Source organism: Taudactylus pleione, unplaced genomic scaffold, assembly GCF_031769625.1.
Source record: "Taudactylus pleione unplaced genomic scaffold, aTauple2 ptg000524l, whole genome shotgun sequence".
Lineage (NCBI taxonomy): Eukaryota > Metazoa > Chordata > Amphibia > Anura > Myobatrachidae > Taudactylus > Taudactylus pleione.
In genome coordinates this window covers 481938-502114 of record NW_028284926.1, presented here as the reverse complement: position 1 = coordinate 502114, position 20177 = coordinate 481938, and the positions used below count along the sequence as shown (strand labels likewise).

The 20177-nt window shown below is 44.0% G+C and overlaps 1 protein-coding gene across 1 annotated transcript in view; it reads left to right on the top strand.

Annotated features, from left to right (window-relative positions):
* The window catches only part of TRHR (thyrotropin releasing hormone receptor), an 83102-nt gene extending 77821 nt beyond the window's left edge, over positions 1–5281 (top strand). Inside the window, exon 3 of the mRNA XM_088450781.1 lies at positions 4736–5281. Within this exon, the coding sequence (XP_088306907.1) occupies positions 4736–5161 (426 nt within the window). The 3' untranslated portion in view covers positions 5162–5281. The remainder of the gene's footprint in view (positions 1–4735) is intronic.
* Positions 5282–20177: the final 14896 nt, after the last annotated feature.

Here is a 20177-nt window from a genome sequence, read left to right as displayed (position 1 = left end):
GGTTTTTGTCTATTTTAAGCAGAGAAATACAATGTACAGTATAAATACAAGTGGCATGGATGAGAAATTTCCTAACATGTTCACCTTAGTGAAAGCTATTATATAACTATTATTTATTAGTGATGTCAAGTGTTCACAAAGGCATGGAATTGTTTTATACTGTAGCTGTTTATATTACAATAGGAATAATTTCTTCCCCACTGTAAAAGATACTGTAGCAATATTTGAAGTCACCACTGATCTCTGTAACCATATAAAAAGGTACAAGTCCACTGGTTTAGCTTTATTGCTCAAAAAATAGAACATGTAGGATACTTCTGATATCTCTTTTAGGGGCAAATGTATTATTATTATATGCCGTGTGCCCCCAAAATTTAAGATTCCTTATTGTCACAAATGTTTTTATGTTCTCTCCTTTTATAAATTATTGTTTTTATTAGCTTAATAAATATTGGTAATATTTTGTATATACTGTATACAGCACTTGTCTTTGTAATTTACAAATAAGACACGCCATCAGGTTCATTACATAGACAGAGGTGTATGCTTCATAGCATTATTTTGCAAATTTGCACTGACACTTTATTATTATTGGTTATATTTCCTAAGTTTATATATTTATTCATCAGAGAATATTATTAAAGGTAAAACACACTCACATGTGTATCATTTATTTTTGGAATATTTAGAATTTTACATAATCTATTAATTGCACTGACACTATTAATATTAATATTTCTTAACTCTATTATATTAGGATACTGTATATTTATTGATTCATTTAATTTATTTATTATTATTTATTTATTACCAGTTATTTATATAGCGCACACATATTCCGCAGCGCTTTACAGAGAATATTTGGCCATTCACATCCGTCCCTGCCCCAGTGGAGCTTACAATCTATATTCCCAACCACATGTACACGCACATATACACACTATGGTCAATTTTTTTTTGTGGGGAGCCAATTAACCTACCAGTATATTTTTGGAGTGTGGGAGGAAACTGGAGTTCCCGGAGGAAACCCACGCAAGCACAGGGAGAATATACAAACTCCATACAGTTAGGGCCGTAGTGGGAATTGAACCCATGACCTCAGTGCTGTGAGGCAGTAACGCTAACCATTACACCGTCTGTGCTGCCCTTTAATTTAATATTGTTAGATAAAAATCTACCACATTTAAGCACTGCTGTCGCTATATACCAAGTTCATTTCAAAAATACCATTTTATTTAATAGCAGATCACCACTGCTATTTGTACCTCTTGTGTTAGCTGACACCCAGAACCCGATAGGAAAGTGCGATTAGTTACTACTCAGTTTACATTACTGTATAAATATAATCCAGGCAGCGCTTATTTATTCTCCACTTTTTATATATATATATACATATATATATATATGTATTTCTATATACAGTATATATATATATATATATATATATATATAAGCTGTTGAACCCAGTGTCACCTGGGTAGACCTTGGATATTTACTTTTCCCATTTCTATCTCACCCCTCCACTAACACATTAATCCTTCACCTCTATAGTAATGCATCACTGCTATAGTAAGGCATTACTCTCCATCACCTGTGTACTAACACTACTAACACATTATTCTCCCTCACCTTTGTAGTAACACATTCGACATTCCCATCTCTCACCTGTGTATAAATACAATCCATCCCTCACTTTTGTAGTAACACATTACCCTCACTCACACCTGTAGTAATACATTACCCTCACTCATACCTGTAGTAACTTATTCCCCTCCCTCACTTCTGGAGTAACACATTACCCCTGATCACCCCTGTAGTAACACATTCCCCTCCCTTGCCCATGTTGTAACACATTTCCTTTTCTCACCCCATAGTAACCCATTTGACATTCCCTTCCCTCACCTGTATAGAAATACAATCCCTCCCTCACACCTGTAGTAACACATTACCCTCACTTACATCTGTAGTAACTTATTCCCCTCCCTCACCCCTGTAGTAACACATTCCTCTCCCTCACCTGTGTTGTAAACACATTCCCCTCCCTCACTCAGCTTGAAAAAGGATACAGGAGTATCCGAAACACGTTGCTGCTCTCTATACCAAGATACTGGAGTCTCTCCCTATATATGAAGACCTTTTGCTGCTGATCATCACTAGCCATTTTGGATTTTTTTGTATACTCAAGTCCTTGGGCTGGTGCCATTACCCACCGTATGCGGCCACTGAATTTCACCATCAACAGCTCGCGTACTGGTCCTGACACACGGGAGTTTATATCTTCACCGCCGGCCGGCGACTCCGCTGTCCGTGCCCCTGCTGGCTCCAACAGACGGGAGGTTATTCCTTGCTGTCAGTCGCCATCTCCACCAGCGGCTTCCTCCATCTGCTCTGACATAGGAGACAGAAGGTAATAGCGTATACTGCTAGATTACAATCACGCTGTCAATTCCTCCCACTGCTGGCTCAATTGAGACGGGAGTCCGCATATAGCCATCGTCCACCGGGGTCTCTGCCAGTAGCCCTTTCCAACATGAGGAGACACCAGCCCAATTGTTGGTCAGCATTTCCGTCACATTTGTTCTTCAGACGGTGTATAACACTGATTAGAGAGGAATTTTACTCTGATACACTGTTGCTGGATGTCAGTTGTTAGTTCACCACACTGAGCCGACTAAGGTTCATATTTTCTGATGCTAAGTGACTGTGCTGTTTTATTTTTACAGGTACATTACCGGCTTTGATATTATTATTGTTTTTGTACAAGACTATACTCTGTGTTATACAATACACCACGAAGGATCAGCATTTTTTTACCTCATCACAGAATATCAGACTGAAATATCAGCTATACATATAGCTGATTACACTATATGTGATTTGGATATATCTCCTGGCGTACTAGTGAGGGGCCATTAGCACCGAGGTCCACATACTTATAGGGAGAGTTTAAATCTATATCAGGTTTTCTATGCTACAACCTGGTTTCTACTCCTATATAATACTGGCTCTCCAGTTTATCCATTGGTTTCAATTGGAATTGTTTTTTCACAGCTGCTATTGGGGACACATTATTGGAGCCTGATCAACTCCTTTTGTTGTACCCTTTCTGTGAATTTATGTTTTATAGAATTGTTCTTTATCCTTCTATGGTTATTCCTATGTAAATTCATTAACCAGGGAAGTGTACTATTATATCTATTCATTTATACTTAATTACATTACTACTGTGTTTTTTATAATTCAATTTTGAATACTCATTTGATTTGTGTTCTCCTTGTGTCCCTACAACAATATTGGAGCACAGTAAACTTTTTTCCTTTATCTCCTTTAACGAGGTTGGCAATTACCTCCATATTTGCTGCTGCACCGATATTTGAATTTTTGTGTCTCTGATTGGATGGCGCTTAGGTTCATTTGTATGTGACATTCCCCTCCCTTGCCTCTAAAGTAACACATTCCCCTCTAATTGCTGTTGTAACACATTTCCCTCTCTCACCTCTGTAGTAACACATTCCTTTCCCTCACTATACAAATAGAGGAGTCACACCAACTGCCAGTGATGTTTGGCAGCACTTGGGGTGACAGTTGGTGTTTGAATATTGAACTGTGCTACAGCCACAATGAGTCAGTCAGTCAGGACATTGCGCAGGGGGAGGAAACATTTTAACCCTTTTCACCCCCTTAGCAGCTGAATTTTGAAAAATCCCTTTTAAGTGGGCACCTACGTCATGGAAGGAATATACCACCTGATTTTCATGTTTCTAGATGCAGGGGTTTGGGCTGGGTGTTGATGAGTCAGTCAGTATGGACATTTCATTTTATACATACAGTATATAGATATAGACATACATCTATCCTCGTTACGTTACACATAATGCGTGAACGGTGTAACGGTAGCGCAGAGCATTTTTTTGTGGGTTTTTTTCCCTTAACATAGCATTTCGCACGCAGATATAACCGTAGCCGCACACAGAATATAGGCATGCCGCATATCATTTTAATCAGCATAAGCTGCTGGTGCGTCCTATTCACAGTGCTTTGTGAATAAGACACATTTTAAGGGAAAAAGTCGCATGGAAAGACGCTCTGTGATACTAAATCGCGCCACGGCATGACGTCATTAGTAGGGCTGTTTAACGTGCAAGGAGGCTAGATGTATGGGGACACAGGGGAGAGATCCCGAGTCTTGCAGAGAGATTAAATGTAGCAGTTGCCCCAAGCAACAAATCAACGACTGTCTTTTTAAAGACTGTGCCAGATAAATGACAGTTAAGCTGGGTACACACTGGCAGATATATTGGCCGATCAATTAATCGGCCAATATATCGGGTGCCCGTCGGCCAGTGTGTACCAGCGATATGTCTGTGAACGACGTCGTTCACAGACATGTCACGTCGGCTGTGCTGCAGAGCCGATGGCAGATATATCTGTCCATCGTGCTGTGTGTACAGGCGATCAGCTGACCACCCGTACACTTGCAGCTGCGGGGAGGGGGTCACGGCACGACCCCCGGCCAGCGGGACCCGCCGACAGATGGAAGATGATGGTTGTTCAGTGTGTATGAACAACCATCATCTGCAGATATATCTGTCAGGTGTGTACCCAGCTTTAGAAGCGGATTGGTCGCTTTGCGCAACGTCTACACTTTATCTCTCTCCAAGGCTTGAGGCATCTCCCCCTTTATGTGTTTTAACATCATTGTTTACTCAGTGCCTCCCTCCTCTTATCTCTGCAGGTCACGAAGATGTTGGCCGTTGTCGTCATACTATTTGCGTTTCTGTGGATGCCCTACAGGACCTTGGTTGTGGTGAATTCTTTCCTGTCCAACCCCTACCTGGAGAATTGGTTTGTGTTATTCTGCAGAATTTGTATTTACCTGAATAGCGCCATCAACCCCGTGATTTACAATCTCATGTCTCAGAAATTCAGAGCGGCTTTCAAGAAGCTCTGCAAGTGCACCAAGAAGCGACAGGAGAAGCCCGCTAATTACGGCGTAGCTCTTAATTACAGTGTGATCAAAGAGTCGTCTAACGGGGGAAGCCCTGATCATTTTAGCACCGAGCTGGATGACATCACTGTGACAGACACCTATTTGTCTGGCGCGAAAATGTCCTTTGATGACACGTGTCTACCTGCGGATGTCACATATGGCAGAACATAGGCATGTGCATATATTTTAATAATGCATTTGAATAAGTGTTAGCTAACATGGTGACACTGACACAAAATGAAAAAGGAGAACTCATTACCACAGACATTCTTATAGTACAGTCTGGATTTGCTCACTGGGGGCTGCCCTATTGACTTGAAAATGGGAGTTCAATTGTTAAGCATAAAGATTGCTAAGTTGTTGTTTTGTTTAACGCCTACAATTGCGGATGATTTTCTTTAAACATATTTCAATTAAAAGAACCCATTAGGTCACTTACTCCACTAATAATCATGTGTACTTTTAATATATTTTTAATATTTCAATGTAAAATACCCAGTAGGCAGAAGCGTAACTAGGGTTGATGGCGTCCTGGGCCAATAAATAAATGTCGCCCCTAGAAAACCGCTCTTTACAATTCTCATAATTAATGTTGTAATTAATCATTTATTTACCTTATACATATGTACAATTTCTGCAATCTTTTTTGTTTTTAATATCTTGCTAAGAAATCTAAACACACTCCCATTACCAGTCAGACCACCCCACGGGCCTCCACATGCTACTCGAACCACCTCATGGACCTACACAAGCCACTCAATCCACCAAACAGGCCTCCACAAGCCACTCGGACTACCAAACAGGCCTCCACAAGCCACTCGGACCACCAAACAGGCCTCCATAAGCCACTCAGACCACCAAACAGGCCTCCACAAGCCACTCAAACCACTATATACAACTTTAACTTCCCCACATCCCACAACAAATATCACAATGAAGGGATCCGATCTATAGATCTACAGTAAAAAGGTCGACAATGTCTAGATAGACACCAGATGTTAGACAGTCAGCAGGTCGACAGGGACTAAAGGTCGACACACTAAAGGTTGATGTGTAAGAATGTCAACAGACACAAATGGTTGACAGGGTCAAAAGGCTGACAAAAAGTGGTCGACACGTGTGTTTATTTTTTAGCATTAGGTTTAGAGTTAGGGACTTAACGGAGGGTTAGGGTTAGGTACTTATATACCGGAGGGTTAGGGTTAGGCACTTGAAGTGACGGTTAGTGTTAGGCACCAGGAGGTAGGGTTAGGGTTAGGAATCAAGGGGAGGGTTAGGGTGAAAATTAGGGTTAGTAAAATAAAAAGCATGTGTCGACTATGTTTGTGTCAACCATTTTGTGTCGACCTTTTGACCATGTCGACCAGTTGCACCTGTCGACCTTCTAACATGCTGACAGTTAGTGCATCGACCTTTTGTCCCTTTCTACCTTTTATCCCTGTTGACCTATTGACTGTCTAACATCTGGTGTCTATCTAGACATTGTCTACCTTTTTACTGTAGATCTCTTAATCCACACCCCACAATGGCCTCCCCACATCCCACAACAAATACCGCACTGACCTCCCCACAACAAAAACCACACTAACCTCCCCACATTCCTCCATATACCCCTATCATTGTCCCCAATCACTGTCTTTCTAAAGAAAAAAAGCTGCTTAATAACAGAGATACAGTATGTTCTCTGTTGGGACCCACCTCCCAAGAACTCTCTGTGGATCATGTAGGTGATCACTGCTGGGGCTGGGTGGCTGCTGCTATCTGCTTTGTCAGGCAATGTCCCCTCCTTCCCAATAAGGCTGATACACTCTAGCCTGTGCAATGAAGCCTATTATGTCCAGGATGGAGGGGTTGAGGGAGGGATTAGGGAGGGGCATGGCTATTGTGTGAACTGCGATGCGCCATGGTCCACCTGACTGCTGAGTATGTGGATGATCAGATTAATTACTCAGTTCACTGGTGGGGATTTGCCTCATGTACTGCCCTTAACCGACCAGCTGCTCACAGATTGACTGTTTGTCCTGTCCCATCTTGAGTGGGAGGGAGAGCAGATGCGCTGTCCATCCAACCTTACTGCCGAACAAGTCATGCCCCGAGGCTAGCGCCCCCTATGTACCGGCGCCCAGGGCACCTGCCCTGCTCGGCCAACCCTAGTTACATCACTGCTATTAGGTCATATTTTACATTAAGACGTACTGTACAATACCTACTGTACAGTTGGTGCCTGGGAACACCTGCTAGTACAGTGTATCTAACATCTACCATTACCTGAAACAAGCACAAACCAAGCCTTGTTGGCTGTAAGACAGGCATTGCATACAGAGAAATGTCAACTGGACAGCGTGAAAACTATCCGGGACTCCACATGGTGGGTGGAGATTTTGAACAACCAAAAGCCAACACAAGAAAGCAAAAATACCTCCTAAAAATGTATCTATTTTTTTTATTTTTTAAATTGTTTTAATAACTATATCCTACACTAAAACTAAAACATAATGAGTAACTGATGTCTCTCCCCGGTTATGATGATAGAAGAAAGAACCAAATGCAATCACTTTTGCCCAAAGGCAGAGCTCACATCCTGATTTCAGGACCATGGACAGATCCTACTGACAACAAGAAGGTTCTGACTACAGTATTTTTGCATCTCAACTCCTACAATTGAGACTAAAACCATGATCCTGTAAATAGTTTCTTACAGAGAAATTCCCTCTCATAGGCATTCTCTCTTATTAGCTCCATTAAAATGATTGCATACTTACATTTGCAGAATACACTGGGAATCAAATTTTAAAGTTTATTTAAAACCTAATAGCGAATGTATATTCCACAAGCACAATGGGTATATAAACATTGATGTCAGGGTACTGGACAGCATGTGGCAGATGCCTGGTGAATTAATAGGCTGTATTCCCACGACTATACGATTATCCCACAATATGGCACTTTACAAAGAGCCTTTCACGATGTGTTTTAATGCACTGATGTATAAAAGTGATTTAAATGCATGCGAGGTTTTTCTTTTTGAATATACATTCTGTACATTCAAACTATTTCCTTCTCTGGTCCAGACTGTTTTACAGTCATTAAAGGGGAAAAAAAGGGGGTTTATGTAGGCGAAGTGAGAAAGGGGCACCTCAGAGGGAAAATTAGAATTCAGACAAATGAAATGCAAATACATATATAACAGACACTTCTCAGAATATTAATCTTAAATTGTAGCTACACTCAAAAGCTGCCGTTAAAAAAACAGGTAGTCTCCTGGATATAGGAACAAATCTGGCAAATGAAAACCAGAAACGGTGCTGTACAGTGTATTACATAGATACTTGCTGATTGATACACAGAATGCACTGAAATATACTTATAAAACACTATAGAGCCGCGTGTTTATTTCAAAATAAAAAAAAAAAGGCTTGGCCCGGCCTGATCTAGAATATGCCTTATTTGGAGCAAAGAACAAAGGGCCTGATTCAGCAAAGCACGCAGTTGCTAAGACGGACGCACTCGAGCTGTTGTTTCGTACTGCGCATGCATCGCACTGCGCGTGTGCGAACCAGCCAATGCGATCGGGATTGCAATCGCGGTGACTACACAGACCCATCGCAGAGTGATTGACAGGAAGTGTTGTTTGTGGGTGGTAATGTGGGGAAGGGTCGGAGAAACGTAAGCGTGCCAGTGCATTTGAACGCCATTTAAGGGGCATGCATACATTATCCACTGCGATGCCTTACGCAGCCTGAGGCCTGATAGTGTGCGTGGAAGTTAGCAATTTGTAAAGTAAGGTCAGGACTTATGCAAGTGTGCGTGAGGCTGCGATGGTACTCGATGGTACCGATGGTTTTGCAGTCCTGCTAAACATTACGGATGTGTATAAGGTAAAGTGGGCGCCCTTATGTTGTGCATCGGTGTCATTGCGACCTACTATCAAAGTTGAACTGCATGCGTAATCGCTATTGCATTCGATAGTAAGGAAATCTCAGGGAACCATTTTAGTTTTAGAATGCAAGTTCTCCTCAGATGTTTCAGTTAATTTTAAGTTGGGAGGAGGCGTGCCCTACTGTAGCTCAATTCTTAATCACCTTACAAAAATAAACCCGCCCAGTATTTTTGGGTTCTGTGCAAAAGCAGTCAGTATTTCCCTGCATTCATATTTTTAAAAAAAAATTACACTCTGTGTCACAACATGGTTTATCTGGGTGGAAAGTTTCATCACTTAGGAAGGGGATGGTGGTAGAGTCTAGCATGGTGACATAGTGGTCAGCATTGCTACCTCACAGCATTGGGTCATCAGCTCAATTCCGACCAGAACCCTGCCAGGAGGTTGCATGGTTTTCCCGTGCCTGCCAGGAAAGGACCCTGGGATCCCATGCCCCTTCCCCCGACTATATAGGAGCTTGCACATGACTTCCCAAATTTCCCAAATGTTCAATATGTATTTGCTTGCAATATGAGTAAATGTATTGATATATATTTGTACATACCTGTGACAAGGGATAAAAGTTAGGCTTTTACAGTATTTTGGTCTTGTGGTAAATACGCATTGCACTGCATCACGTATTTGTTCAGTATTTTTGTAAAATATATTTTTATCATCGTTAATTGCTCTCTTTGTACAACTCTCTTACGATACTGTATATTATCTGCTTGTTAGTGCAGCTGTTCAATTGTGGAGCAAACGTGCATTATTGGTTTGTATTTCTAGTGTAAACTACTTTGTTATTTGTTTATGATGTATAAATTTAAAAAAAAACAGAATGTTTGAAGACCAGTGTGGGTCCACGCAATGTTACCTCATGACTTGCTTTTCAGGGGGACAAAGATATTTCTATCACTGTATTTTGTTATAAATTGTGCCCGTTATAAACAGTATCTCATTCCAAAATGACCACAAGACATATTTCTAAAATGTTTTAAAAATATAGTACTTGGACCAATAAATTGCTCAGTTCCGTTGTCCGTTTGACAGCATTTCTTATTATTAATGCTTTCTGCACGATACTTGCTCTTCTCTAACATACACTGTACATTATTTACTGTACAAAGTCAGATCTACACAGGATAAAAGAATGGCACAAGAGATTTCATTATATTGAAGGGAACCTACGTACACGGGGCCTGATACAGAGCCGGACGTTATTTGCGCTCGCTCGTTCAGAAAAAGGGGCCGGCTATTTAAATTGAGCGCTCGCTCTTTGCGGTCTGTTGAGGCCTCTATGTCTGAGCGAGCGAACGAAACATGCGCTCGCTATTTTGTAAAGACGCCCCCTGGCCGTTCGCATCATACGTCATCTCCGCTATTTATTAGATTAATCAAGTACATCGAAAGGCGTCTGAACTGCTCGCAGTGCTTGTGGTTGGATTTTCCTACCGCAATCATGCAAACAGTTCAGGCTAAGAGACAACCAAGTGACGTGGCCGATGACGCTGCTTTGTTAATTATGCACACCCTTAAAACGCCCGATATGACCGTTTGGCAAGCCTGCGTTCGGATCTCCACTCCCCGTTTTCAAGCACCTTCCCCTGTTACCACCCACAAACGCCTCATCCTGTCACTCAAATTAGCAGGCACTCACTATTTTGCGAACACACGATTTCCGACCGCACTGACTGGTTGGCGCATGCGCATTATGACCCATACGCATGCGCAGATGTGCGAACATCGCTCGGAGCAAACGAGCGGCCGCTTACGAGCGGCTCTGAATCAGGCCCACGGTCTCCAAGCATAAATTTGTCCAAAACAAAGACATAATTCTCAGGTAACATTAATGAAATCACATATACAGTAGATTATGAACAAGCATGCACAGAAGAGTCCTCATCTATCTTTGATCTAGCCCAGGGGTTCCCAACCACGGTCCTCAAGGCACACCAACAGTCCAGGTTTTAAGGATAGCCATACTTGAGCACAAGTGTCTTAATTAGTACTGCAGTTATTTTGATTTGACCATCTGTGCTCAAGCATGGATATCACTAAAACCTGGACTGTTAGTGTGCCTTGAGGACAGAGGTTGGGAAACACTGATCTAGCCCCACTTGATGCGCGAGGGTCCTCGCGACTTAAACGCAGCAAAAGTCCTTTTTTTCAAAAGTTGAGCCTTATTCACAAAACTGCACTGCTAGCATAGACTGACCCTGCTGGGACTTGCGGTACTTGCACATCTGTGTGCAACTAAGGACGGTATTCAATTAGATTCTCACCCTCAATAAAGTTTTGCATGCCAGACTTTTCGCTTACATCGCGTATTTTAGCCGCGAAAACTTATCATGCGCGTACCCGCTATTCGCTCTATTCAATTCCAAGAGACGCGAAGTCGGAACAGGCGGAAAGTGGTATCAGAATCGGGGAAATCAGCCTGAACCCCCAAAAAAGATGCAGAAACATTGGGGATCAATGTAGTAGTGCCCGATTAGTCCTAATAAAACTGGTTGGGGTACTTTAATGGCATAAAGCAGTATTTTTTGGAGAAAATAAGGAGTCCTGGCACATTTGGGGTACCTGAAAATGGATGGAAACATCTTTTAATTTCTCTAAAGTGCAGTTTTAATAAAAGTGAAATTCCTCCCTCATAAAAGCACCTGCAGTCCCAAAACACTTCACCCCTTCTTAGTGCAACCCCAGAACCTTATTTCACTAGTTTGCAAACTTGTCCTCCCACTTTGTGCTATTTTGTCCCCAAATTCAAAGTACTTATTTGGGGTGTTCTTAAGTTTTTCCTTGGAATATTTTGACGCAGTTGCTCTTTGGGAGGCTGTCCTTAGGGTTCTGAGTGGTTTCCCCACCTTTGCACCCCAAAATAAAAATGTTTCACTTTTCTCCTGCTATTCAGAAGCAAATCTTTTTCGCCTATTACATGGCATTGACTTTCCGCGTACGCAAAAAGCGGATGGAATTGAATATGGAGATAAGTTTCCGACAGGCGAAAAGTCACAATCGGCGATACTTTTTTACGGATCTTGGCTTTTCAGTTCCAATTGAATACGGGCCAAAATCGTAGATCTTTGTAAAAAGGGGTCCCGTATGAGTAGCCCCAGCTATTCCTCCTGCCAGGTTCTATTATACTGGATTTGCAACATTGAACATAAGGCCTACTGTACAAATTCCATTGTAGCAAAAGTCACAGCCTAGCATTTCTGGTACACTGTGGGCGGCTTTGTAGCTACTATGCAACTAAATAACTATATTTAGTGAAAATGTATGCTGCGCTACCTGGGTCGGAGCGTCTCACTTGCGTCCGGCGTCTAGCACTGTATGGTGTAAAGGTTCCGGGAGGAAACTTCTGTATTGTTGGTAAAAACTTGTGATGAAAACTAGGGGTGAGCGGGTTCGGATTTCTGAAATCCGAACCCCCCCGAGCCCCCCCGATCCGAGGCAGATCCGAGTCAGGCTCGACTTTTCCCGCCTGACTCGGATCTGAAATCGAGGCAAAACGTCATCATCCCGCCTTCCGAGTCTCGCGGGTTTTGGAACCTATATAAGGTACCCGCGTCGGCGCCATTTTCTCACTCGGCTGTGGACAGTGAAGAGGGAGGGTGGGAGTTAGGGCTGGCTGGGCTGTGTAGTGTAGTGTAGTGTAGTGCAGAGTAGTGTTGTGCTGTGCTGTGCTGCTGTTGTCCACTACTTCAAAGTCCATAGGGGCTGGCTGTGTTGTGCTGTGCTGCTGTTGTTAATAGGGGCTGTGTCCACTACTTCAAAGTCCATACGGGCTGGCTGGACTGTGTTGTGCAGTCAGTTCTCCATAGGGGCTGTGTCCACTCCAAAGTCCTGTGCAGTGTCCCAGTCCTAAAGGGGTGCTGTAGTGTTGTCCAGGGGGTGCTCTGTCCATCAGGGGTGCTCCCCCCAAGTGCTAAAAAAATAGTATTTTTTGTGTGTTTGTGAATTGTGTGCGCAGTAGCCGCACGTGCATCAACAAAGTAGTGCCAAGCGTGCGCCTGTGTCATAAGTAAAGGGCTGGCTGGCTTGACCGTTAAAGGGTGCTGTAACCCCCAAAGTACACTCCAGTCCAAACCAAAAAAAAATAATTTTCTGTGTTTGTGAATTGTGTGCGCAGTAGCCGCACGTGCATCAACAAAGTAGTGCCAAGCGTGCACCTGTGTCATAAGTAAAGGGCTGGCTGGCTTGACCGTTAAAGGGTGCTGTAACCCCCAAAGTACACTCCAGTCCAAACCAAAAAAAAAATTATTTTCTGTGTTTGTGAATTGTGTGCGCAGTAGCCGCACGTGCATCAACAAAGTAGTGTCAAGCGTGCGCCTGTGTCATAAGTAAAGGGCCTGCTGGCTTGACCGTTAAAGGGTGCTGTAACCCCCAAAGTACACTCCAGTCCAAACCAAAAAAAAAAATATTTTCTGTGTTTGTGAATTGTGTGCGCAGTAGCCGCACGTGCATCAACAAAGTAGTGCCAAGCGTGCGCCTGTGTCATAAGTAAAGGGCCGGCTGGCTTGACCGTTAAAGGGTGCTGTAACCCCCAAAGTACACTCCAGTCCAAACCAAAAAAAAATTATTTTCTGTGTTTGTGAATTGTGTACGCTGTGGCTGCACGTGCATCAACAAAGGAGCAGCGCCAAGCGTGCGCCTGTGTCCCATAAGTAAAGAGCCGGCTGGCTCATTTCTTAAAGGGTGGTGTAACCCACAAAGTGCACTACTCTCCAGCAAAAATAAAAAAATATTTTCTGTGTTTGTGTGCGCTTTAGCCGCACGTATATATCAATATAACATAAATGGAGGACCAAACTTTCTCCGATAAAAATAAAATAGGGAAAGATCAAGAACCACTTCCTCCTAGTGCTGTTGCTGCTGCTGGGAGTTGTTCATCATCCCAGAGAGGAAGTAGGAACATCACTACTTTTACTAAACAATTGACCCTCCAACAGTCCCTAGTGATGAGGATGAAGTACGACAGCAGTCATCCTGAAGCAAAACGTATAACTGAGGCCTTGACTGCTATGTTGGTGTTAGACGTGCGTCCGGTATCCACCATTAGTGCAGTGGGATTTAGACAATTGATGGAGGTAGTGTGTCCCCGGTTCCAAATCCGGTCTAGATTCCACCTGCATCCTCAAAGCAGCAGCGACAAGCGTGCGTCTGTCTGTTAAAGGATGGTGTAACTCTCAAAGTGTGCTCCACAAACAATAAAAATATTCTTCTACTTTTTTCTGTCTTTGTGAATTGTGTGGGCTGTAGCCGCACTTGCATCCTCAAAGCAGCAGCGACAAGCGTGCGCCTGTCTGTTAAAGGGTGGTGTAACCCTCAAAGTGCGCTCCACAAACAATAAAAATATTCTTTTTTTTCTGTCTTTGTGAAATGTGTGGGCTGTAGCCGCACCTGCATCCTTAAAGCAGCAGCGACAAGCGTGCGTCTGTCTGTTAAAGGGTGGTGACATCCTCAAAGTGTGCTACACAAACAATAAAAATATTGTTTGTTTTTTTCTGTCTTTGTGAAATGTGTGGGCTGTAGCCGCACCTGCATCCTTAAAGCAGCAGTGACAAGCGTGCGTCTGTCTGTTAAAGGGTGGTGACACCCTCAAAGTGTGCTACACAAACAATAAAAATATTGTTCTTTTTTTTTCTGTCTTTGTGAAATGTGTGGGCTGTAGCCGCACCTGCATCCTTAAAGCAGCAGCGACAAGCGTGCGTCTGTCTGTTAAAGGGTGGTGACACCCTCAAAGTGTGCTACACAAACAATAAAAATATTGTTCTTTTTTTTTCTGTCTTTGTGAAATGTGTGGGCTGTAGCCGCACCTGCATCCTTAAAGCAGCAGCGACAAGCGTGCGTCTGTCTGTTAAAGGGTGGTGACACCCTCAAAGTGTGCTACACAAACAATAAAAATATTGTTCTTTTTTTTTCTGTCTTTGTGAATTGTGTGGGCTGTAGCCGCACTTGCATCCTCAAAGCAGCAGCGACAAGCGTGCATCTGTCTGTTAAAGGGTGGTGACACCCTCAAAGTGTGCTACACAAACAATAAAAATATTGTTCTTTTTTTTTCTGTCTTTGTGAATTGTGTGGGCTGTAGCCGCACTTGCATCCTCAAAGCAGCAGCGACAAGCGTGCGTCTGTCTGTTAAAGGGTGGTGACACCCTCAAAGTGTGCTACACAAACAATAAATATATTCTTCTTTTTTCTGCCTTTGTGAATTGTGTGGGCTGTAGCCGCACTTTCATCCTCAAAGCAGCAGCGACAAGCGTGCGTCTGTCTGTTAAAGGGTGGTGACACCCGCAAAGTGTGCTACACAAACAATAAAAATATTCTTCTTTTTTCTGTCTTTGTGAATTGTGTGGGCTGTAGCCGCACTTGCATCCTCAAAGCAGCAGCGACAAGCGTGCGTCTGTCTGTTAAAGGGTGGTGTAACCCTCAAAGTGTGCTACACAAACAATAAAAATATTCTTCTTTTTTTTTCTGCCTTTGTGAATTGTGTGGGCTGTATCCGCACTTGCATCCTCAAAGCAGCAGCGACAAGCGTGCGTCTGTCTGTTAAAGGATTACATCGGTGACAGCATCCAAGTAGGCATGTCAGACAGTCCGTACCTGTACTGGCAGGAAACAGAAGCAATTTGGAGGTCCCTGTACAAACTGGCTCTATTTTACCTGAGTTGCCCCACCTCCAGTGTGTACTCCAAAAAGTGTTTAGTGCAGCCGGGAACCTTGTCAGCGAAAGGCGTAGGAGGTTGTTTCCACAAAATGTGGAGAAGATGATGTTCATAAAATGAATTATCAACTCTTCCAGGGAGACCAGCCTCCAGAACGTACAGAGGGACCTGTGGTTGTGGATTCCAGCGAGGACGAGTTAATACTCTGTGAGGATGAGGATGTACACAACACTGAAGAGGGTGAGGAATCGGTGGATGAGGAGGATGAGGACGACATCTTGCCTCCATAGAGCCAGTTTGTGCAGGGACCGATTAATTGCCAGCTTGTTTTGTGGGGGCCCAAACGAACCAATCATTTCAGCCACAGTCGTGTGGCAGACCGTGGCGCTGAAATGTTTGGTTTGTTAAAGTGTGCATGTCCTGTTTATACAACATAAGGGTGGGTGGGAGGGCCCAAGGACAATTCCATCTTGCACCTCTTTTTTTTCTTTGCATTATGTATAGTTTGGGGCCTAGTTTTTCAAACTGCCATCCTGTCTGCCACTGCAGTTCCACTCCTAGATGGACCACGTGTTTGTGCCGCCCACTCGTATCTCTTAGCATAGTCATCCAGCTACCTCGGTGCAACCTTTTGGACATAAAAACACTATTGTGAGGTGTGAGGTGTTCAGAATAGACTGGAAATGAATGGAAATTAAGGTTATTGAGGTTAATAATAGCATAGGAGCAGAAAAGCCCACAAATTCTGTGATTTTAGCTGTTTTTATGCTTTTTTTTCAAAAAAATACAGATCCAAAACACAAAACCCAGAACCCAAAACACGGAAGGGTGGTTTTGGAAAAACCAATCCAGATCCAAGACACAAAGAAAGATCCAGATCCAAAACCAAAACACAAAACACGAAAAGTGGCCGGTGCACACCCCTAATATAAATGGAGGACCATACTTTCTCCGATAAAAATAAAATAGAGAAAGATTAAGAACCACTTCCTCCTAGTGCTGAAGCTGCTGCCACTAGTCATGACATAGACAATAACATGCCATCAACGTCGTCTGCCAAGGCCGATGCCCAATGTCATAGTAGAGGCCACATACAATCCCAAATGACAAAGTTCAGGAAAATGACCTTAAAAAAAACATTTAAATCATCTGAAGAGAAACGTAAACTTGCCAATATGCCATTTATGACACGGAGTGGCAAGGAACGGCTAAGGTCTTTCCCTATGACTAGTGTGTGTCATACTAGTATGACTAGTATGTTCATGACTAGTGGTTCAGCTTCACATGACGATGGAAGCCCTCCTCCCGCTAAAAAAATCAAATGAGTTAAGCTGGCAAAAGCACAGCAAAGAACTGTGCGTTCTAAGAAGATATCACAAATCCCCAAGGAGAGTCCAAGTGTAGTGGCGGTTGCGATGCCTGACCTTCCCAGCACTGGACGGGAAGAGGTGGCTCTTTCCACCATTTGCACGCCCCCTGCAAGTGCTGAAAGGAGCACCCACAGTCCACTTGCTGATATGCAAATTGAAGATGTCACTGTTGAAGTACAACAGGATGAGGATACTGGTGTAGCTGGCGCTGAGGAGGAAGTTGGCCAGGAGGATTCTGATGGTGATGTGGTTTGTTTAAATCAGGCTCCGGGGGAGACAATTGTTATCCGTGGGATGAAAAAGCCCCTCACGGTCATGCCTGGGCAGAAGACCAAACATTCCACCTCTTTGGTCTGGCAATATTTCTATCCAAATCCGGACAACAACTGTCTTGCCATATGTACCATATGTAAAGGTGAAATAAGTAGGGGTAGGGACGTTAACCACCTAGGAACATCCTCCCTTATACGGCACCTGCAGCGCGTTCATAAAAAGTTACTGTCAAGTTCAGAAACTTTGGCTAAGACCATAAGCAGTCCAGGGACACCTAAATCCCGTTGTCCTGTTGTATCCAAGCGCCTGCAAACCACACCATCAACTCCCTCCTCGTCAATTTCCTCCTTAGTCAGGATCGGAAGTAGTCCTGCAGGCCATGTCACTGGCATGACTGACTCTCCTATCCGGGATTCCTCCGGAGGATCCTGCATTGCTATGCCTCCTGCTGCCGCTGCTGCTGTTGCTGCTGCTGGGAGTCGTTCATCATCCCAGAGAGGAAGTAGGAACACCACTACTTTTACTAAACAATTGACCCTCCAACAGTCCTTAGCGAGGAGGATGAAGTACGACAGCAGTCATCCTGAAGCAAAACGTATAACTGAGGCCTTGACTGCTATGTTGGTGTTAGACGTGCGTCCGGTATCCGCCATTAGTGCAGTGGGATTTAGACAATTGATGGAGGTAGTGTGTCCACGGTTCCAAATCCCGTCTAGGTGCCACTTCACTAGGCAGGCGATACCGAGACTGTACAGAAACGTCAGAAAAAGTGTCCTCAGTATCCTGAAAAATGCCGTTGTACCCAATGTCCACTTAACCACGGACATGTGGACAAGTGGAACAGGGCAGACTAAGGACTATATGACTGTGACAGCCCACTGGGTAGATGTATCACCTTATGCAGCAACAGCAGCAGCGTCACCAGTAGCAGCATCTCAGAAACGCCAGCTCGTTCCAAGGCAGGCTACGCTGTGTATCACCGGTTTCAGTAAGAGGCACACCGCCGACAACCTCTTAGAGAAACTGAGGGAAATCATCGCCCAGTGGCTTACCCCACTTAGACTCTCCTGGGGATTTGTGATATCTGACAACGCCACCAATATTGTGCGGGCATTACATCTGGGCAAATTCCAGCACATCCCATGTTTTGCTCACACAATAAACTTGGTGGTGCAGAATTTTCTGAAAAGCGACAGGGGCTTGCAGGAGACGCTTTGGGTGGCCCGAAAAATTTCTGGCCACTTTCACCATTCAGTGACTGCGTGCCGAAGACTGGAGCGCCAGCAAACACTCTTGAACCTGCCCCGCCATCACCTGAAGCAAGAGGTTGTGACGCTGTGGAACTCAACCCTCTATATGCTTCAGAGGATGGAGGAGCAGCAAAAGGCCATTTAAGCCTATACATCCACCTATGACATAGGCAAAGGAGGGGGTATGCACCTGACTCAAGCGCAGTGGAGAATGATTTCCATGTTGTGCAAGGTTCTCCAGCCCTTCGAACTTGCCACACGTGAAGTCAGTTCAGACACTGCCAGCTTGAGTCAGGTCATTCCCCTCATCAGGCTTTTGCAGAAGCAGCTGGAGAAAGTGAAGGAGGAGCTAAGACGGAGCGATTCCGCTCGGCATGTGGGACTTGTGGATGAAGCCCTTCATTCGCTTTGCCTGGATTCCAGGGTGGTCAATCTGTTGAAATCAGACCACTACATTTTGGCCACCATGCTCGATCCTAGGTTTAAAGCCTATGTGGTGTCTCTCTTTCCGGCCGACACAAGCCTGCAGAGGTGCAAAGACCTGCTGGTGAAAACACTGTCAGCTGAAGCGGAACGTGACACGTCAACAGCTCCTTCTTCATTTTCTCCCGCAACTGGGGCTGCCAGGAAAAAACTTAGGTATCCTAAGCAACCCGCTGGCGGTGATGCAGGGCAAGCAGGACCAAGTTTGGACATCTGGTCCGGACTGAAGGTCCTGGCAACAATTTCTGACATGTCTACTGTCACTACATATGATACTGTCACCATTGACAGAATGGTGGAGGATTACATCGGTGACAGCATCCAAGTAGGCATGTCAGACAGTCCATACCTGTACTGGCAGGAAAAAGAGGCAATTTGGAGGCCCCTGTACAAACTGGCTCTATTTTACCTGAGTTGCCCCCCCTCCAGTGTGTACTCCGAAAGAGTGTTTAGTGCAGCCGGGAACCTTGTCAGCGAAAGGCGTAGGAGGTTGCTTCCACAAAATGTGGAGAAGATGATGTTCATAAAAATGAATTATCAACTCTTCCAGGGAGACCAGCCTCCAGAACGTACAGAGGGACCTGTGGTGGTGGATTCCAGTGGGGATGAGTTAATACTCTGTGAGGATGAGGATGTACACAACACTGAAGAGGGTGAGGAATCGGTGGATGAGGAGGATGAGGACGAGGGCGACATCTTGCCTCCGTAGAGCCTGTTTGTGCAGGGACAGATTAATTGCCAGCTTGTTTTGTGGGGGCCCAAACAAACCAATCATTTCAGCCACAGTTGTGTGGCAGACCCTGGCACTGAAATGATTGCTTTGTTAAAGTGTGCATGTCCTGTTTATACAACATAAGGGTGGGTGGGAGGGCCCAAGAACAATTCCATCTTGCACCTCTTTTTTTTCTCTTTGCATTATGTAAAGTTTGGGGCCTAGTTTTTCAAACTGCCATCCTGTCTGCCACTGCAGTGTCACTCCTAGATGGGTCACGTGTTTGTGCCGCCCACTTGTGTTGCTTAGCATAGTCATCCAGCTACCTCAGTGCAACCTTTTGGACATAAAAACACTATTGTGTGGTGTGAAGTGTTCAGAATAGACGGGAAATTAGTGGAAATTAAGGTTATTGAGGTTAATTATAGCATAGGAGAAGAAAAACCAACACCTTCTGTGATTTTAGCTGTTTTTATGTTTTTAAAAAAAAAATACATATCCAAAACACAAAACCC